The 20,473-nt window shown below is 53.8% G+C and overlaps 8 protein-coding genes across 8 annotated transcripts; 4 read left to right on the forward strand and 4 right to left on the reverse strand.

Annotated features, from left to right (window-relative positions):
- Window positions 1–969: 969 nt before the first annotated feature.
- On the reverse strand, window positions 970–2,913 carry AYL99_00748 (hypothetical protein; the record flags this gene model as incomplete). Its single annotated transcript, XM_018832264.1, has 1 exon — window positions 970–2,913. The coding sequence occupies one exon, from the start codon at window positions 2,911–2,913 to the stop codon at window positions 970–972; it is 1,944 nt and encodes a 647-aa protein (XP_018698143.1).
- Window positions 2,914–3,213: 300 nt separating this feature from the next.
- AYL99_00749 (hypothetical protein) lies at window positions 3,214–4,807 on the reverse strand (the record flags this gene model as incomplete). Its single annotated transcript, XM_018832265.1, has 2 exons — window positions 3,214–4,541; window positions 4,609–4,807. The coding sequence occupies 2 exons, from the start codon at window positions 4,805–4,807 to the stop codon at window positions 3,214–3,216; spliced, it is 1,527 nt and encodes a 508-aa protein (XP_018698144.1).
- Window positions 4,808–5,722: 915 nt separating this feature from the next.
- AYL99_00750 (hypothetical protein) lies at window positions 5,723–7,287 on the forward strand (the record flags this gene model as incomplete). The annotated part of the gene is made up of 3 exons (XM_018832266.1): window positions 5,723–5,731; window positions 5,786–5,916; window positions 5,976–7,287. The coding sequence occupies 3 exons, from the start codon at window positions 5,723–5,725 to the stop codon at window positions 7,285–7,287; spliced, it is 1,452 nt and encodes a 483-aa protein (XP_018698145.1).
- Window positions 7,288–8,135: 848 nt separating this feature from the next.
- On the forward strand, window positions 8,136–8,906 carry AYL99_00751 (hypothetical protein; the record flags this gene model as incomplete). Its single annotated transcript, XM_018832267.1, has 1 exon — window positions 8,136–8,906. One exon carries the CDS (start codon window positions 8,136–8,138, stop codon window positions 8,904–8,906), a length of 771 nt encoding a protein of 256 aa, XP_018698146.1.
- Window positions 8,907–10,231: 1,325 nt separating this feature from the next.
- Window positions 10,232–12,115, forward strand: AYL99_00752 (hypothetical protein; the record flags this gene model as incomplete). Its single annotated transcript, XM_018832268.1, has 1 exon — window positions 10,232–12,115. The coding sequence occupies one exon, from the start codon at window positions 10,232–10,234 to the stop codon at window positions 12,113–12,115; it is 1,884 nt and encodes a 627-aa protein (XP_018698147.1).
- A 130-nt stretch (window positions 12,116–12,245) lies between these two features.
- Window positions 12,246–13,532, reverse strand: AYL99_00753 (hypothetical protein; the record flags this gene model as incomplete). Its single annotated transcript, XM_018832269.1, has 1 exon — window positions 12,246–13,532. The coding sequence occupies one exon, from the start codon at window positions 13,530–13,532 to the stop codon at window positions 12,246–12,248; it is 1,287 nt and encodes a 428-aa protein (XP_018698148.1).
- An 844-nt stretch (window positions 13,533–14,376) lies between these two features.
- AYL99_00754 (chlorophyll synthesis pathway protein BchC) lies at window positions 14,377–15,659 on the forward strand (the record flags this gene model as incomplete). Its single annotated transcript, XM_018832270.1, has 3 exons — window positions 14,377–15,272; window positions 15,404–15,456; window positions 15,526–15,659. The coding sequence occupies 3 exons, from the start codon at window positions 14,377–14,379 to the stop codon at window positions 15,657–15,659; spliced, it is 1,083 nt and encodes a 360-aa protein (XP_018698149.1).
- A 1,020-nt stretch (window positions 15,660–16,679) lies between these two features.
- Window positions 16,680–18,749, reverse strand: AYL99_00755 (hypothetical protein; the record flags this gene model as incomplete). The annotated part of the gene is made up of 4 exons (XM_018832271.1): window positions 16,680–17,486; window positions 17,582–18,020; window positions 18,094–18,407; window positions 18,468–18,749. The coding sequence occupies 4 exons, from the start codon at window positions 18,747–18,749 to the stop codon at window positions 16,680–16,682; spliced, it is 1,842 nt and encodes a 613-aa protein (XP_018698150.1).
- Window positions 18,750–20,473: the final 1,724 nt, after the last annotated feature.

Below are 20,473 nucleotides of genomic sequence, written 5' to 3' on the forward strand. Positions count from 1 at the left end.
TGGAGGGAGGGCAAGGAGAGGAGAAAAGGCCAAGCACGGGCACGGGCACAGGGGCACAAACGGCCATTGAATGATAAATCAGACCTTGAAACCCCTTCATGATGCCTGTGCACGAATTGGGGTCCTTTACAACTACATAAGCTGCACAATATTCCATGTGTACGAAGCACTAACATGTTAATTTCAACCCTCCACATATATATGTCAGCAGGCGAGCAAGCAGGGGGTCGATACCATATGCGACTCATACGCATTGAAAAGGGCACCAAAGCGCCCTGGTGACGGCCGCTATGACAAAGATGACCGCTCAGATTCCCTCCCCTCGTACTATCCAAAAGGACGAAATCCAGGGCAATCAGTCAATCAAGCAATCAATCACCCAGTCCTCCCTGGTGGGACTTTTGTCGCGAAAGAAAAGTGCAGTAAGTGAGCACCTACCTACCTACCTACCTACCTACCTACCTACCTGGTCACTTAGGATATACGGGATACGGGGTACGCTACGGAGGGGAGCATTGCATTGCATTACATATTACGAGGTGGGAATAAAAAGCCCTCTCGTGAGCAGGCCCAGCTAGTGAAGCAGAGCTGAGACGAGCTAGGCTGAACTGGGCTGAACTGGGCTGAACTGAATGAATGAACGAGTGAATACATAGCCCTGCCTGAGAAGGCAGGGTCGGGAAGAGGGGCTGGAACTGGACGAAAGGTCGGACGGACGACGAAGGAAGCATTGATTGTCTTTTGTGTGTTGCGGTGCTGCTCAAACCAGGCTCGACCAGCACGGAGACACCCAAGAGGATTCGAGCAGACCATAATCTCCTGTCTCGCCGATCTCGAGCCTCGTTTCCCCAGAATTCAGCAGCCATTCCTACCTTGAATAGCCAAGATAAAAAGGGCAACCCTACTTGCTGACCTTGCCATACATATCTATTCTTACCCAAATACAGAGTACACCTGTCTCCAATGCTCTCATGACATCCCATCCGTCGATGCAGGGTCTCGGCCCATGAACACTTTGTACAGCCGCTTGCTAATCTGCGGGCCCAATCTCTTGTCGCTCCACCCGCCGTCTTTGTTCACAGTCTTGCGAACGTCTTCGAGCATCAGGTTGCCGTGTTTGTCGAACCCTTTAACCAACTTTCGAATGCTCGAGTATTCTTCGACAATCCCGTAGGCCATGCTGGGAGTCACCCGCTGGACCTCTTGAAGCATTTTGACAAATGTGTCTTTGGGATCGTCACCGGTCCGAACTTGTCCACGGTCCATGCAGAACGATGCAGACTTGAGGTTATAGTCAAGCTGGGCGCGGCGGTATGGTCGGGTGGAGAGATGCTGTGTGAGGGCACATATTTGAGACGCCGAGTCCGCCGGCGTCGACGTATGCTGGATCAGTATTGGTTGATGAGCCAGTTGAAGATGGAGGAGCAGGTCATCGACGGTGTCCGACATGAGAACCGAAAGGTCCAGCGACTCAGGCGCAGGCTTCTTCCGCTTTCGGCTTCTAGCCTGGGATGAGGCCGGATCACCCTCAGTCTGCGACATCTGAGCTCGAACAGCGGCAGTGTATGCTCGATTCTTCGCGTTCTCATTTTTCCGGAGCCAAGTGCGAAGTCCTTCAATGAGATAGATTGGAACGCAGTCGCCGAAACGCCGGCGTATCCACGAAACATGTGCATCCAGGTTTGCCTTAAGCTCATGTTCCTCCCGTACCACGCCTGCCACAGACCCTGCCCGCGACGTGGCTGCAATAGCAACAAAGTCTGCAGCAGTTAAATGAATCAAGACGTGATTTTCCTTCATGACACGGCATCTGGAGGTGGGCTCCCACAGGTCATCCTCGTCGTTGTACATCGACTTCACCTTGCGGCGCCAAGTGATAACACTTCCACGTCGCACTTGTTCGCCATCTCCGTTGACCAAGTTGACCTGCTCATCCACATAGTTGACCTCGACCTGGACGTTCTTCATGCGCTCTTCGACTTGGTTGCCGACACTTGTATCCTTGAAAAAGCTCGACATATCCAAGATCATTTCGGGGGTTGCGTCTTTCTTATTCGTGCGTGATTTGTTTACCTCTACAAGGTCCGCCGCCTTCTGTTTCTCCTTCGCCTTCTGTTCCTTCTCCAACTTCTTCCTCTCCTTCTCGGCTTCCTTGAGGACCTCTCGCTGTGCTTTCGCCAGTTTCTTTTCTTCTGCCTTCTCACGAACGTTGGTGGCTTTGTCGAACTTTTGCGGTTTATAGGGTTTGGTGCTTTTGGTGATCACAGGACTGGAAGAAAATTCAATTTCATCGAAAATGTTGGGTGCCACCCTTCCCGTTGGCAAATTCAGTGTTGATTTGACTTTAGAGGGCTTCGATGTAAACCTCCTTCCTTCATCGAAATCCGCGTCGAAGGCAGCCAGAAGTGACATTATTCTCTGATCTTCATCGGTCTGCACTGGTTGTGATAGACTCAACAGGCCATCGCCGAGAAGACCGTCTTTAGATCCATCCGATGGGCGCCTCCCGGGAACAACCACATTCCCCGTCTTGTCTGTGGTCAATGGTTCTGGGGCGGACGACGAGAAAGTAATGTCATCGAGAGGCCTGGACTTCTTCGGTCCTGAGGAGCGCGAGAAGGCAGTCGCAGAAGCATTGAGGTTGAGGTCTTCCTGAGACCCGTCACTGGAAAGGTTTTCGAGCGTAACATTGCCACTTTTGGGGTTTGAAAGCGAGCCCACCACCGGGGTGGTGCGTTTCCTCTTAAAAGGCCTATTGATCTCGAAATCAATGGAACCAGTTGCAATAAAATTGTCGATATCAAAATCAACGTCATCGCGCCATGTCTTTGTGCCTAACGATCCCGGGGCTGTCTTCGTGGCTCGAGGACTTCTGGGTGGCGAAGAGGACAGAATCACAATCACCTCGGTCATTGTTGACAGCCAAATTCGGACAGCAGCGGGCGTATAGCAGAGAGTAAAGCGTGGGCATAAAGAGGGTGTATCCTCTGCCAGCAGCGATGGTATGCGGTCAACAACGTTGTGAGCGAATGGAAGGACTCTGCTCGCGGGAAACCAGTGGCAGGTGTTGTCATGATTGAGGAAGCCTCTGTTGCCCCAATCGGGAAAAGTCTAAACAAGCTTGGCATAATACGATAGTCGCGTGTTGTTATAGGCGACGCGTAAAGTGCATTTTAAGGCTCGTTCCATTTCATCTGTCTACTTACTGTCCGTCTATTGTCCTCTGCCACCAAAGAACTTTAGCTGAGGGTCGACCTCGGGGTTCATTCTCCCAACACGGGCGAATGCACTTGCCCTGCTATCTCCTCGACCGTATTTGGCCTTAATCACCGTGGCCAGCAATGCTGCCACAAAGGCTGCCGTGATCCAAATGGCAAGGACAATGTCTTTCCTCTCTAGAAATCTGCTCCTCTTGCTGTTCAGCATCTCGGTCATTTCATCGTTGAATTTCCCTGCCATTGTGCTCCTGGTAAAGTGTTGCTGGACCCTTTCCCGCCCATTCCGACCAATCCTCTGGAGATCACTAGAGCCACATTCATGCAATACTTTGTTGATGATTGCAGTCCATTCTTCCACGTTGGATGAGTCACGCAACCAACCTGTCTCGTCCTCGACGATCGTTTCCAATGGTCCACCGGTATTCGAAGCGAGAACAGGGAGCCCATGTTGCATAGCTTCCACTGGCACAATCCCAAAGTGCTCATTTGAAGGGGTGTACAATAGCAGTCGAGCGTTTTTCAGGAGCGTTTCTTTGAAGAACCCCGGCACGGACAGCAAGAACAAAACTTGTACGCTGCTCGGAATGGCTAAAGCTGTGGGTACCGTTTTGGCAGTGGCAGTAGTTAGACCTAGCCCTTCGGCCAAGTCCACCAGCTCTCTGTGATATTCCACATTCTCACTAACCCTTTGGTCGTAGCCTCCGGCTATGATCAGCCGGGTACCTCGACGGGCTGCAGGAGGCAGTTCATGGTACGCTCGGATGGCCAAACCGATATCCTTTTTCCGCTCAAAACGATTTATGCTGAGGAGAATCTTGTATTGACCGTCCCACAATGACGTTTCGGCTACCTTGGCCGCGGCCTCTTTTTCTCCATCATTGACGCAGGGATAAATGACTCCCAACGACCCGGCCAAGGAGGGCCAGACCCTCGAGGCGACGGATTTTGTGAACCCAGAGTTGACGACAATCCTGTCACTTGCGCTCATACTCCAGCCTTCGAACCAGTCAAAGGGGAATCTGTAGATTGTTTTTGCAAGTCCAAGCAGGCCAGAAGCTCGGCGATCGGCAAGTAGTTGGTCTGGGAAATGGCAATAGAACAGAGTCCGTTGGCGATTTGGGTACAGCCATCTCAACAACGGAATGCAGGCTGAGAGCTGGTCGACCACAAAGACGTCGGGTCGAAGTGTGCTCAATTCATTGCTCCACACGGCGATCGAGAGGATAAGATGGATTTGACGCAGGATCGCAAGTAGGATATGAAAGCGATTCAGGAACGAGGGGGGAAAGAGAGTGTTTCCGCGGACTCTGACGTCGAGGGTGCCTAGACTCACCGATCTGTCAATGATTTAGCTACAGCGAAGATGCAACACCAAGGGATGGGAACTGACCATCTCGTGCCTCTTCAAAGCAGTGATTAGGGTCGCAATGTGAGGTGAAGATTGTGACCTTGTTTCCCTGCTCTTGTAGGCCGACTGCAGCATCGACAATCAATCTCTCTGCACCACCAATGCCCAGGTCTGGATGGAAGAAGACAATTTGCTTCGACCGCAACGGTATAGCAGCAGTCGCTTTCTGTGAGGAAACCATATTAGAAATATCCACGAGAGACAGCGAAGAGTGGCATCACTGCTGCATTTGTTTGTTTGTCTCGTAGAACAAGAAACCCACATGCGACCGCAGAACACAGTATCACATCGGCTGACCTTCCTCCTATGTCCGGATCTCAGTCCCACAAGACTTGTTTGCTGCTCGTCATCGTGTGTCCACTTCCCTCCGCAAATATATATCCTCCCGTTTGTAAGGTGTTGTGCTCCGGTCGGTGTTGTATCCTGAAGATTGCGTGTCACAGTGAGCTTGCGTCTCCTGTACCTGCCCAACACCTCCCGCCTTTCCGCCTGCTGTGACGCTCAACTCAAAGAACGCAATCAAATGTCTCCCGCGCCGGCTCGATCATCGGGTAATCTCCAGACCCGTTAGGATTGGCGAGGTCCGCCACTTTCCAGCAGCAGAAATGATTGGCAGCAGCTAGAGGCGTGGGCCGCGTGTCCCTGGCTTGTCGCATACAAGCAGGCCTGAAGTGGAGATGCATACCGCGAATGACACCCATGAAATCGGGCATACCATACCCAGAGTGTAGTAGGTGCATGGGCTCCGGATGCAGACACTGATAGACTGTGCAGATTGTCCGTCGACAGGGAACATGAGCTCAATATGGGGTGTCGTCTCCCTCCCGTCTCATTTCTTCCAACTGCTCTATCAGTTGCTTCACCACATTCGCTTTTCTCTTCCATGAGAGTCGCGCCTGCGGGTGTTCAATCGGCGTACCGTTCACTTCGTCTTTCGCGCCTGCTTCGCCTGAAGCTGCGTCCTTCGTTCCGGAAACTTCACTTGCGCCTGGCATAGTAGTCTCCAGCCGTCCTCTCGCTCCGTTCATCTTATTCTACAATTCAATTTTCTACTCTTCCACTTTTGCATAATCCAAAGCTCGACTGATCGGTCACAATGGCTCAGGTAAGCCGGTGCTATCTCCTCGATGGCGAGTAACGAGTTCTAACGTGTCGGCAGCTCAAAGCTTCCTTTCTGGCCCTCGTCGCCCTGTTCGCGTCCTACGTTTTGGCTGTCTCTCCCCTCGTTGTTCAAGGGTCCGATTTCGTCAACAGTGTCGATGGCACGCGTTTCCAGATCATTGGTGTAGCGTAAGAGAAAGGAAAGCATCTGGCTGAGGCTCGAGCAATACACTGACTGAGTTGGGCAGTTATCAACCGGGTGGCTCTTCAGGTTTCAATCCGGGCTCTGGCCTTGACCCGCTGAGCGATGCAGATATCTGCCTCCGAGATGCTGTACTCATGCAACGCCTTGGTGTCAACACTATCCGCGTCTACAACCTCGATCCTGACTTGGACCACTCTGCGTGTGCCTCGATCTTCAACGCTGCCGGTATCTACATGATCCTGGACGTCAACAGCCCCTTGCCCAACCAGTCTCTCAACCGCGGCGCACCCTGGGAATCGTACACTTCGGCGTATCTCCAACGTGTCTTCGACGTCGTGGAAGCCTTCATGCACTTCAACAACACCCTGGGCTTCTTCAGTGGGAATGAGGTCATCAACGAGGACTCGGTCCCAGAGGTGCCATCCTACCTTCGGGCAGTCACGCGGGATCTCAAGGACTACATCTCGAAACAAGCACCACGACCGATCCCTGTTGGTTATTCTGCTGCCGATGTTCGCCCGTTGCTGATGGGTACCTTTAACTACCTGTCTTGCGGACTGGCCAACGACACCAGCTCCAAGATTGATTTCTTCGGCCTCAACTCTTACTCTTGGTGTGGCAATGCCACTTTCCAGTCTTCTGGATACGATGTCCTGGTGGGCGACTTCAGCAATACCACAATTCCGGTCTTCTTCTCCGAGTACGGGTGTAACCTGGTCACTCCAAGAGTGTTTACCGAAGTGCCTGTCCTCTACTCCCCGAGTATGACAACTGTCTTTTCTGGCGGCCTTATCTACGAATACAGCGAGGAACCCAATAACTATGGCTTGGTGAACCTCAACGACAACGGAACCGTGAGCATTCTACAGGACTACGACAATCTTCGACAGCAGTACGATTCGCTGGACGTCAACGCACTTGAGAGAGCCAATGCTACGGCGACGTCGCTCACTCCCCCGGTGTGCGCAGTTGATCTCCTAGCCGGGTCAAACTTCAGCACCAGCTTCGACCTTCCCGCTCGTCCGGACGGCGTCGACGCCCTGATTCAGAGCGGTGTCTCGGGCAAGTTCCCAACAGGCACTTCATCTGTCACAAATACCAAGCCCTCACAGACCGTGTATGATGTCGATGGCCAAGTTATCAGCGGGCTACAACTGACCATTCTGCCAAACGATGAGAGCAACTTACCAGGCAACAACACCAGCGGGAGCACACCCAGCAGTTCTGCGTCGCCGAGTGCCACCACGGCCGGCAGCCAGCCTACAAAGACCAATGCAGCCGCCAAAGTGGACGACATGAGATTTGGATCTCTTCTCTTGGGTGCACTGAGTGCCGGTCTAGTGATGCAGTTGTAATTGGAGAGCGAGATGGGGATAGGGAATGGATTGCGTGTCATACGTCGAGGGTGTTTCGAATTCAGGCTTCATCCACTGCATCTTCAAAAGGAACCGAAGGCCATAGTTCACGTTCTCTTCATGGACATATTTGCAATTGACTTTGCAGGCCGAAGTCTCAAGCCATAAGACGGTGGTAATAATGATGATTAGATGAATCCAGAGAACGTCTGTTACCAGTCCAAGCTTTTGTTCCATTGAAATCGAACAGTTTCGCAGGGGTGCTGGGTGCGTGGCATGTAACCTCAGTGACAACCTGATGGAGCAGAGTTATCTGGTCAAGCTTCCAGCCTCAAGCCTCGTCCTGTTGTGTGGCGCATACATTTCTCCTTTGGGGTTTGTTGATCGGATGAAAATTCTTGAATCGAAAATGAGGTGGTGGTGATCGGACCAATGGCGTCACAGGAGCATCATTCACGGCGAAGACGCCAAGATGCGAGTGGAGTGTCTGTTATGTCATACCTGTGGCGCAGCGGCGTAACCCACCAATCAGATCGCCTCTGTGAGCGCCTCTTTTCACTGCCCTGCGTCTTGTATGTAGAGAAAAGCAGAGAAAGTGATGCACAGCTGGATGATCGACGCCACCACGTCACCCGCCAACTTTCTCTGCTCATCTTCTGTTCCTCACGACGATCACAAACAGGGTTGCACGGGAAACCCCTTGACCCCTTGCGTGAAACTACAAGAGGCCCTGGTGGCCCCCAACTTGCTTTCGTGTTCTCGTTTCTCTTCATACTGCATACCAATCTTCCAGCCCACGCGACAAGCCCTCCGCTTGATACTCATCGCTCGATCGACATCAAAACGCCATGGCTTTCGGCGGTGCCGTCCTTCGCTTCGGCCAAACGGGCCTGCGACTTCTGGAGTTTGCGTCTTCGGCCATTATTCTCGGTATCTACAGCTACTTCCTAGCGGTCCTGGCCGACAAGAACATTCATATACCCAGATGGGAGAAGGCCGTTGAAGGCATGGCTGGAGCGGCCGTCCTGTACACTATCTTCGGCGTCCTCTTTACCTTGTGCCTGGGAGGCATCTCTTTCTTCGCCCTGCTTGCCGTCATCCTCGATATCTGCTTTGTTGGTTGCTTTGCCGCCATCGCCTACTACACGCGTCACGGCGCCAACTCATGCAAGGGCTTTGTCAACACGCCTTTGGGTGTCGGTCTCTCCAACCAAGCTGCTCCCGGTGCGGGTGATTGGGGCTATGTCTGCAGCCTGAACACTGCCTGCTTCGCCATGGCCATCTTGAACATCTTCCTGTTCCTGATCACCGCGGGCTTACAAGTGCTGCTGGCTCGTCACCACAAGAAGGAGAAGCGTTTCGGCCCTAGCCCTGCGAACAACTACACCAAGGGTTTCGGTCGTCGACCATTCTGGAAGCGCATTCGTGCGACTCGAACCACCCGCGACGCGGAGATGGCGACAGGGACAACCACCGCAGGTACTTACCGCCCCAGCCACGAGACTGGTATGACCGGATCGACGATGCACGGTGGTCATGCGCCTGTTAGCTCAGAGCCGAAGTATGGTCAGCCAGGATACGGGATGCAAGGCTACACGGCTCCCGCGACCAATTATTAGTTGGTTCGACTGAGCGAACCACCCAGCCACGGAGCCACGGTCGGAACAGAATTAGACATCTTCAGACCAACATTCAACTAATCAACAAACATTTCCATGTCCAATCCTGATGCCACTAATCTCATGGCAATCACCCCAAGAGTTACTCAGGTGGAGGATAGATTGAATGGTCAAGGAAATTTTTTCCCACATGTATCAATAGTACTCGTCACAACTTTTTAAGGAGTGTCAGAGGCGTGGGCATCACAACGATGTTATGTTAGAGCTATATGTACTTCGCGAGCTGAAAAAGCTAGGTATCTAATAATCATATCCCAACGAGATGAGAAGTTCCTAGATGCCGGTCTCTCTTGCGTTGATTTTCTCTTGTTTTTTTCCTGATTCATAGTCTCCCCCCACCACAGCTGAGGGACTATGAGGGATCCTAGTATGTGGAAAGCAGAAATGATCGCCTGTCGCTAGCAGCTGGGCAGATTTCATCAGAATTCTCCGGTTCGGTGACGCCCTGATACGTCATGCAAGGGACCCATCAACAATTTCCTGCTCATCCCCACCAGTCGGTTCCATTGGGGTTTCATGTATGGGGGGCAAGTATGTAATAGATCGAGGGTCTGGACGTGCCCATCGCCTGCGCCACACATCGACAATGCCAACTGAATCCTCCTTGTAGTGCAAGAGGTGTTTCCTCGGACTGAAGAGCTTGGCCAGCACTCTAGTCGTGTCGTGGTAACTCAGAGCTTGAACGACCGACGAAAGGGCTACTCCTTTGAGCCGCCTGTCGCCTGACTTATGAATGTATCGATCCTGTGCAATATCAGCTTTCTTAAGGGCTTAAGCCTTGTGCATTTGCCGAGCTACCGCAAGGCCGGCCAAAACGCTGCACGATGGTGCCGGGTTGAGTTCAACTGAGAAATGCTTGCAGAACAAAACATCTTCATCTCGAAGCATGTGGACTTCACCAACTTCTTATCATGCAGTCGATAGTCTTGGAAAACCTCAAGATGAATATCATGAAGGAGGAAAAGTAGCGAATGGCGAATACGCAACTCCGACCCGTGCTCGGAATCCGCGGAACACGTGATTTCAGCCAAAATATATCCTAGCACCAATCTTGGTTTCATCCCAACTTCCTCGTTACACATCTGTACCCATTCTGCTACAAGGCCAATGGGTCGAGAGCTTCTTGCTTCGAAGCAGCAGCGCTCATGTCTGTCTCTCCGCCCTGACGTCTACCCAAGATGGGCGCCCAATAGCCAGTCTATCGCCGGGCATCATGCCATTAGGTGAACCTGTTCGGTTGTCATACGTTTTGATGACCTTTCAGCATGCCTCTGACAAAGCATCGTCCAGGGGAAGCCGGGGAAGAGAACAGCAATAGGCCTCAGCTTCGAGGAGTTCAAACAGATGATCTCAGCCACTTCACGGGTGCCCACACGGGCGAGGATCTGAGCGTGGAGGAACAGACTGCTATCCTACAGGCGATGACCCTCGAGTCTCCTCCCGGGATCCAATCACCCCATCCTCTACCACCCTACACATCTCCTGGCATTGTTCAGTCGCCAACCAGCCTGTCCACTGAATCCGGCTTCCAAAGCTATGGTTCCGCATCGACGCCGACAACCCCGATCACGCCTCTGTCACCGCCAGCCCAGACTCCCTCCCCATCCCAGTCAAAATTTGTGTCAGCCTTGCAGGATGTGCGACATTTTGCAGGCGGTTTAATCAGTCACCCCTACGAGTCCACCAAGCACTACACGATCCTACGACATTCCTTTGGGATAGTCTACTATAGTGGTTCGTCGACAAATTTGGCCATCACAATCTTCTCCGACCGAGAGCTACCCCCCGATCGGACTCTTTGGTTACAGCGAAGAGGCTTCTCTGGCAAGACGGGTTTGAAGATCGGGGGGATATTGGGCGCCAGAAGCACCTGGATCGAAGTGACACCATCCACCAAGGCGACGCCGGAGCAAGTCAACCCTACCGACGAACGCGCCTGGCAGAGAGACATCAAGAAGTTTTTGAAGAAAGCGCCGAAAGAACTTCGAGCTCATCGACCGCGCGAGACGGACATCCTCCGCATTCCTTGCGACGCCGACGATGGCTATTTGAGGGTGGTCCTCTGCTCTGCCGATGGAAAACGGACGCTGTGCGGCAGTCCAGTCTTCCGACTAGCATCCTCCTCGACAGACTCGAGTGTCATCAGAGGCTCGTCTCTCAAGACCATGCCACTCGAAGCGGGCATCAAACTAGCCACAGTTGTTGGAAGACAATTCGTCACGGCTACTGCCGGCCCTTATGTCCAAACTGCACGACAGACAGTCACAAATCAGCTCACTTCAGTCTATCGACCCAGCGCGGTGGCTCAAGAGGCCTTTGCTGTTGCTTATGATCAGAGTGGAATTCAGGATCGCTTTGACAATATGAATGAGCAGTACGACACTACTCGAGATGAGTCTTACTCCAAAACCGACCTGGGTGAGTACGATGCCCTGGCTCGCCCAAGCGTTATCGGGCCCGAGTCTGGCCCAGTACCGCCGTTTCCGGTACGATTTCATGGAAAGGTGGTCGCCGGCACCGGGAGGAGTAGGGCTGCCCTGAACATGCCAACGGCCAACTTGACAGGTATTCCCGAAGACGTGCTTCTACGATATAAAGGCGTCTTCTTCGGTTGGGCTACGGTAAATCTGCGTAGCAAGGTTGCCGCGGAAAAAAACATCTCAGATGAATGGCATCAGGCAATCATATTCTTGTCGCCAGACCCATATGGAAAAAGATCTGTGGTAGAGAAGAACACTGCGCGAGTCTACCTGATACATGATTTCCAGTCGGTCGACTTCGTTGATGCCAAACTGTCTGTGCTGATGATGGGTTACTTGCGAGCTCTCGAGCTCGCGTCAAACCAGGAGTTGGATGTTGAAGCACAGCTCTTTGATTTTTACAAAGATGTCGCCGTTACGAATGCCAGTTTGGCTCGGCCCGCCTGGGCGGCGGATGCTACATTGGAGCGCATCAAGTCGGCGTCGTCTAGTCGATCCTTGACTGAACGCTATGTTGATTTCAGGCAGAGCACACAGAGTCAAATCGATCGAGTGCCTGTCCACCGGTTGGGAGTGCGAACAGAAGGTGCGGCCATGAAGGACAGATTGATCGGAAACGGCGGAGTGTGGATTCCAAGGTCACCATTGACCCATACTGCTACAGCTTGATCAGGCCCGAACCAGTTCTTTACCTGACAGGGTGGAGAAGAGAAGGAGATGCCTATGGATTCCCAAAGGATTTCCTTTGTTAAAAAACACTGGGGACCCATATGGAGCAAGATCGAACCCCTGAAATTCATCAATCACGTCCACCGGCGATCCACGTTAAGAACCCCACCACCTGGAGAGCTATCTTGTAAAGGAGCAACTTGACTCCTGTGGCATGCAAGGCGTCAATGGCCCAATGTGAGGCCTTCAAAACCTTGTTGGCTCGAGGAACAGCCACCTTGTCATAAGCCCGGATGGCTTCTGTAAGGGTTGGGGCATCCTTGAGTGTCCTAGCAAGGTCCCATGCATCCATTATTGCCATATTGGCACCGTTGCCTGCAAAAGGACTAACTGCATGGTTTGCATCTCCGATCCATACCACGGGCGCATGCTCCAGGGACTGATGTGGGAACGGGGGTCGATCCATTGCATTGAACTGCATGATCGTGCTTGGATCCGTCGCCGAAACGAGCTTCTTCACCAGAGGAGCAAAGTGTGCCGCCTGATCCATTGATTCTTTCAGCAATTCGTCGAGGCGCTTTTGAGGGATAGGGTATCGCAGTGACTCCTGCATCGCGGGATCGCGACGACTGAAGGCCCAGAGCACGGATTTCTCGTCCACTGGAGAGACAAAAAGCCCGACTCCATTTGCACCCAACACCCCACCCCAGTCACGATCCAGGGGCTTTGGAACATCGTCCTGACTGGCAAACTTGGCGACACCTGTCCGGACAAAAACGCCGGCGTAATTGAGGCCATCGTTTGGTCTCAATAACGAGCGCAACTTGCTTCGAGATCCGTCAGCCGCCAGTAGAATGTCACCGAGAACCGTCAAGCCAGTGCTGAGGGTTAGTCTCATCCGCCCGTCATCCGTCAGCTCTGCCCCTACTACTGCCGTGTCCCAGTGGATTTGAGCTCCCGATTCCAGGGCGGCGTCGACGAGAACTTTCTGCAGAGCATTGCGGCGAATTCTCATGCCAAGCAGCTTTTTGGGTCCGACTGGTTGTGCCGTAAAGCGCAAGAAGGGGCGAAACTGAGGGTTCCAGAGGTTGAAAGAGCCTTTCGCTTCCGGGGGCCCTTCACCGTTGACACTCACACGCCTGACAAGCTCATACAGCCCAAGAGAATCCAAGACCTGAATGGCACCAGGGTCGTTGTCTGTTCTCAAGGATAGAGTATACCCTTCACGTCCGGTGCGGACCTCATAGCTGTCTCGCTCGTATATGACGATCTGGGGTTTTGTCGATACTGAAGATTCTTCTGGGAAGAATTGGGCTATCGCAATGGCGAACGTTAGTCCAGCTATGCCACCACCACTCACGAGAATGGTTTTGCCGGCCACGAAATTTGAGGCTCGTCCCGACGGCGATGAAGACATTGTTGAGGGAGTGCAAAACAAGAACGAGAAGGGGATGTCGCGCAACACTGTGCAACCTCGAAGGTATTTGATTCCTGGAGCAGACTATAATCCCTTGAGCTTTATATACATATTATCATCCCTTCATTACCCAAGTGCCAAAAGGCCATCATCAGGATTGGGACTAGGTCCAGGCAGAAAGATTCTTGAGAGCCGATGCAAGGGATCTCTTTGCAGACAGCCAGTCGGGGATCCTTGCACTCCCACCGCCATGTTGCCCGCTGGAGCAAACTCTTCTCCAACCCTGCTATTTGTATAACCAGTGACCGATTTTCAAACGCGAATACGATGGACTCGGCCAACCTGCCCTTTGCAGTATTTCCCCAGACTCGACGATCCCGACCTCCTCTTCCTCCATCTTTTGCCCCTCATCCGGGATTTCCTAATAGAGGATCCCATGGAGGCGAAAAACAATGTGCAGTGGAGAGCAGAGCAGAGGACGGTGCATTCCGAGACAAATGAAATGGATGGACGGACTGTGGTCTCACAGCAGGAGGAGGCACCGAGCGGGGCCAACGCCGGCAATGGCCTGTTCTTCGTTGTCGCCGTCGCGGGATGCCACATGCGACTGAATACCTCAAAACGGTGGATCGTCTCGGTCGAAAGCAGAGCGGAGTCCGCGCTTCGATGAGATGACGATAGTTGGAGAGCTGCTGCTCAGTTAATTTCTGCGTGTGTTTCCCTCTTTCCTTCCTTACTTCCCCTCTTCTATACATACCAGAGCCAATCTCACCATTCCGCGATATCTTTATCTCTATCATCAGGCTCCCTTCGTGCTTCTTTGTCCCAAGTGGCTCCTCCCACCATGTCGCAAATGAATGCAGTGCGTTTCTACGGCCAACGCGACATCCGCCTCGACCAGATCCCCGTCCCCTCCGTCAAGCCCGGCCAGGTCAAGATCGCCCCTAAGTTCTGCGGCATCTGTGGTTCCGACCTGCACGAGTATCTCGGCGGTGCGAACCTGATCCCCCAAGAAGGCCACCCGCACCCCATTACCGGCGAGACCCTGCCTCTGACGCTGGGCCACGAGTTCAGCGGCATCGTGGAGGAGGTGGGCGAGGGCGTTACGAACGTCAAGCCGGGCGATCGCGTCTGCGTGCAGCCCACCATCTATGACGGCAGCTGTCGCGCGTGCAAACGAGGGCTGGTGAATTGCTGCGACAAGAATGGCTTCGTGGGCCTGAGTGGCTGGGGGGGCGGGCTGTGCGAACACATGGTCGTGCCTGAGAGTTGCGTCAAGCCGTTGCCGGACAACATCCCCTTGGAGGTTGGTGCCTTGATCGAACCACTGGCGGTGGGCTGGCACGCGGTCGACATATCCCCCTACAAAGACGGCGACTCGGTGCTCGTGCTGGGCGGTGGGCCCATTGGTCTCGCGGTTGTGCAGGCGCTGGTCGGCAAGGGCTGCAAGAACATCATGGTCAGCGAGGTCAGCGGCCGGCGGCGAGAATTCGCCAAGCAGTTCGGCGCGCACCATGTGATTGATCCGCTCAAGGTGGACGTCGTCGAGGAAGTGGAGAAGTTGACCAACAACGAGGGGGCCGACGTCGGGTTCGACGCCGCGGGCGTGCAGGTCGCGGTGGATACCGCGTTCAAAGCCATCAAGGCCAGGGGGACGTTGGTCAACATCGCCGTGTGGGAAAAGAGAGCGACACTACAGATGAACGATATCGTGTTCAGGGAGAGAGGGTATATGGGAGTGTAAGTTCAGACCGACCTTTATATTCCTGTTGGCGAGCAGGGGCCGGATTGTCCATGGCCTCTTGAAGCCCGCATCGTCTCATCTCCGCAAAACATATTGCCTAAGAGTGGCTGACTGACGGTGCCTACAGCGCCACCTACGCCCTCGGCGACTTTGAAGCCGTGATCAAAGCCATCTCAACCGGTAGGTTCTATGAACTCTCACTCTTCTTCTTAAGAAGTACGTTTTTCCCCAAACTGACATCCGTAACAGGCGCCATGAAACCCGCCGGCATGATCACCAAGACGATCAAGCTCGACCAGGTCGCCGAGGAGGGCTTCAAGACCTTGATCGAGGACAAGGAGAACCACGTCAAGATCTTGGTCGACGTGGGATCGGGGATTTGAGGTCTGAAGTCTAGGGGCTAGGGTCTGCGGAGTGGGGGTGGATTCAGCAGCTTACTGACTAGTCGGTGTGGGCGGTGCTGCGGATATGTGGATCTGTCGGCAGGAAGAACAGTGAAAGCGGACTGGAGAGGGCGATATGGCGCAGAAGAGAGATCAGGGGGGGAAATGCTGTACCCGAAGAAGCAGCGAGCGGACGAGCACGACGACGACAACATTCCCAAGATTCGAGCACAAAACGCTCAACTGGATGCATGCGGCGACGATTCGAGCTGGGACAACCTACACTTTCTCTCCCGTGCCCGTCAAATCGAATCTGGTTGACGACGTTGAGGATATGCGCGCGCGCGCGAGAGAGAGAGAGAGAGAGAAAGAGAGAGATAAGAACAAAGGTTCTCTTCTCAAGAGGAAAGAATAAAAAGTGCCCCTTCTTTTAATTTTCTATTTCCTTTTGGGTTATTGGGATTCTTCTTCTGGTCATGTTATTTATCAATGGAAAACAAGACATGGACGTCTCCCCTTCCGCCTTTTGTTTGCGATCCCAGAACCCAATCCAATCCAATCCAATCCAATCCAATCCAATCCAATCCTGTTATTATCTATGTCAATGAAGGCCTGTTCCCGTCCGAGTTCAACCCAAGTTTATCTGTTAAAGGACTCTCTCTCATCCTCATCTTCATTACTGGATTATCGCCATTAATAACGTGTGCGCTTTCTGAAACCGTCACAATCGTAATACTAGTGGTCCGTTTGCTGGTGGTGGTGGTGGTGGTGGTGGTAATAACAATGGTCATGGTAAGTCATGTCATAATAGTACATCGGACGGATGGATGGATGGCATGGGTGTGTGTTGTTGGTGGTGGTACACACGGCAAGGAAAAAGGAGGATCGCTTTCGTCGTCGTCGTCGTCGTCAGCCTTTCCGGAATCTGGAACTTGTGGTGCAAGAAGATCGATCTACGGCGGAACGACACATGCTGGAAGGATACGCGAGAGTCTCGTCGTTCGATCGATCGATTCCTTTTTAGACCTGCTCGGCAACGGCCATCTGGCTGCCGCGCTCAGGACTCGGCAGACGCGAGTGGTCGGCGGTCGAGAGGCCACTGCGGGTGCCCGCCTGGCTGTGGCTCCCGCGGCGCCAGCTGATGCGCGACTCGCTGACGAGCTTGTGCTCTGTGATGAGCTCCTTGTTGATCTCGAAGTGTTGGACGAAGAGGCCGACGACGAGAGCCAGCCCCGCCAGCCCCGTCAGGAAGCCGAAGACGCCGTGGAACCCGGCGATGTAGGCGTCGACCGCGGCCGCGCGCTGCGGCGAGTCGGCCGGCATCCGCTTGAGCACCTCCAGGTACGCCTCGGCGCGCAGCGCGATGTCCGTGGGCAGGCCCAGCGCCGCGAGCTTCGACTTCATCACGTTCTGGAATACCGACCCGCCCACGCCCACGCCGATGGCCATGCCGAAGCTGCGCAAGAATGCGTACATGCCGACCGCGCGTCCCTCGTCGCCGGGCTTGCACGCCGCCTGCGAGGCCGTGTTCAGCGCGTTGAGATTGAGTCCGTGCCCGAAGCCTAGGACGATCATCTCTACCGCCCACACGGCCGTCTGGGTGCCCCGGACCCATGAGATGCTCAGGCCCGTCCCCACGGTGGTCAGGACCCAGCCCGTGGTGATGGCCCAGCGGAATTTGCCGGTCCGCGTGATCGCGGCGCCGACGATGATGGAGGCGGGCACCAGCGTCAGCAACACGGGCAGGAGGGAGACGCCGGTGCGGATCGGAGAGTACAGTTTGGCAGACTCGAAGAAGAAGGGGATGTAGTAGAGCTGGGCGTAAAGCTAAACGGGACGGATAACAGACCGTTAGCAAAGCTGGTTGCGATGGGAAGTGCATTGCGTCATGCTAAGGGGGGCCTCGGGGGAGTGAGACTTACAATTAGGCCTTGAGCGAAAGCGCCAAAGTAGATGGCGTGAGCCGACCACACGTGGAAGAGCGAATGCCTCAGGAATGCCGTCTCTTTGGCGCCAAATCGTTCCCAGATCATGGTAGCCACGAGGCCGGCCAGGCCGATCAGCAAGGGTACCAAGGTTCTCCAGTGGTTCCAGGCATAGATTGTGCCGCCCCACGAGATGGCGATCAGGAAGCTGGTCGCCGATGAGATGAAGAGGACCCCGCCGATCCAGTCGACACGGCCCAGCATCTCCTTCAGGGTGGCCTCGGGACGCCTAAGCCGCACGAAGAGCGGCACGAAGACCAACCCCACGCCACAAAAGGGCAACATCAGATAGAAGACCCAGCGCCAGCGAGTTGGGCTCGCGAAGGCGCCGCCGATGATCGGTCCAATGACGCTGCCTAAGGCCCATGCGCCTTGACTAGGAGGTCAATCGATGTCAGTAAACGAGCTCAAGACCAAACAAAGTATCTCGCTGTTTGCGAGCAACTTACAGGACACCGACGTATTGTGGCCGGAATCGTAGAGGGACAATGTCGGAAAAGATAACGAGGGAAAGAATAATGACGCCACCACCACCGATGCCCTGCAGGCAACGGCCCACGAGCATGATACCGATACTGTGAGCGGTGGCACAAAGGATGGTGCCGACGGTGAAGCTCAACAAGACTGTGAAGAGGGTCTGAGGACGTCCAACAATGTCACTGATTGAGGCAGTGAATGGCATGGTCACCGCGACGACAAGGAGGTAGGAGGTGCCTATCCAAAACCCTTGGGTGGACGTCGCATCTAAAGCCTGGACGATTGTCTGTGCTTGGTTAGAAAAGTCACACGTTCGAGATAAGGTGAAGTATTTAGAGGTACGTACCGACAAGGCAGTGACAATGACGGTGGCGTCGAGGCTGACCATCAAAGAGATGATGGCCAGGGTCACCATAACCAGTGCCTCTGTGGCCGATGGCTTCCATTTTGGATGAGGAGCCTCCTTGATGAGGGATGCATGCTGTTCAGCATCCTGCTCGGGATGTATCATGTTGGACTGTGTTGTATTGGTGGGAGAAGGTGTCTCTTTGGCTTCAGACTCGGGGTTGTGGGACGAGGAAGAAGGAGAAGGACCCGTGGCCGTAGGACTGTTGCTTGTGGCGGACATCCTGGAAGAGTGTGCGTAACATATAAGATGTTTGTCTGGTCGGTGGTACTTGGTGGTGACAATGGCAACGGACCAAAATTGTCACTGCAGCATAAGCACCAAGAAATCATCGTGGGGAGACGTGCACTGCCAGCGAGTACGTTTATAGACATGTACATTGCCGGATTCTTCACTGGGACCATGTGAATTGGGAATGACATGCCCAGTCCGAGTGACATTCAGTGATTGTCGCATTTGACGCAATGTAGCGCGGCGCGTCAAGGGAGGCCCGACCATCTCCACGGCCTCCATATGCCTCATCGTCGCATATACGCCTCAAAGCTTACCTGGATGCCCACTTCCCGCTTCGGAATGTGTTTATCGAGATCTTCGGCCCTTTAAGGTGTTGCACATGGTCGTCCTATGTGCCAATACCGCCATAGTGGCTGCGCTGTTCCTCATCTAGAGGCATTACGCGAGCTGACAGCTGGCTCGTGGCCCATCTCTAGCCCACATAGTGGCCAAGGCTCATAAGCCGTAGGGCTGCAGCTAGCGTCGACCAAGTTAGATTGGCGGAGCAGCCTTGGCCAACAAGACTCAGCCGCCGCAAGAGAATTGGGACTGATTGCTGGAAGGGCCAAGCGGGATGACCCAGCAGCGACGGGCAAGTTGGGCTTTGACAGACGCCGTGTAATCATGTCTATACCCACGTTGTACCAGCCTCGTCCAGTACCAGGTCTTGCTCGTCGGCTCTCCTCCATACACCAGACGTATGAGGCGTTCAAAGACGGAGGTACGGTGGCTCGTTTGCGTCTAGATCGTGCTCGTCAACAATACACCCCTCCGTCTCCGCCGTCGCCGTGCCTGTATTCGTGGTAATTTTCTGTTGTATAATTTCCCATTGCCCCGACCCTCAGTTTTCAAGGATGAGGTCAAATCCTTTTTTTCTTTCTTCCTTCCTTCTTGATGTTCTCATCACTCGGTTCTGGAGTTTTGGACCCAGCGATATCTCTAATCGACACATCGCCATCTTCCCAAGATCCGGGCCCAATTCCATCTCCATTGGCTTGCCCCGCTCAGCCTCGCCGCTGACAGCGATACATCCGTGTGTCCAATAAAACGGCGGCGCTTGGTGGGATCTTGCTTCGTAGCTGGACCACGAGCCGCACTGGCCCCAGTGACTCGAGCAGACGAACTCTCACCCCTGTCCACGGATCAAACCGAATGAATTCTCCTACCCGATCGACGTCGCATTCGAGTTCGTCATCCGACTCCGCGTCGCCGTCAAGCGATTCCTTCTCACCTCAGAATGATCCTCAGTTGCAATCACCAAGTAATCAGAAGGCCACAGAACACTCCACCGCGTCACTAGCAAAAGTACTCGCAGACAGGGCTGATGTCCTTCCCTTGTGTATGTTTGGTGGGTTGGTCGATGCCTCAAGCAACTTGACCTCCCAGCAGCAGAAAGAGAAGAAGAAGAAGCTCACCTGGATCAAAGTTGAACCGGGGGCAAAGTGAGCATTGTGGGAACTCAGCTTGGAGTTAGAAGCATCACATCCCTTCCGCTCCACTTCAGAACCTCAAGCTGCACAGCTGCAGCCTCAAAATACTGTAAAAAGGCAGATCCAAAGAGCACACCGACTCACGGCAGGGTGCAGCAAAGACAACCTAGGTTCCCAAAACTCAAGAACGCAGAGTACAGCTTGCCACCGCCGTTTCTAGCACAGCAGTCTGCAGAAAATGTT

The sequence above is a fragment of the Fonsecaea erecta genome (genome assembly GCF_001651985.1).
Source record: "Fonsecaea erecta strain CBS 125763 chromosome Unknown Scaff1, whole genome shotgun sequence".
Lineage (NCBI taxonomy): Eukaryota > Fungi > Ascomycota > Eurotiomycetes > Chaetothyriales > Herpotrichiellaceae > Fonsecaea > Fonsecaea erecta.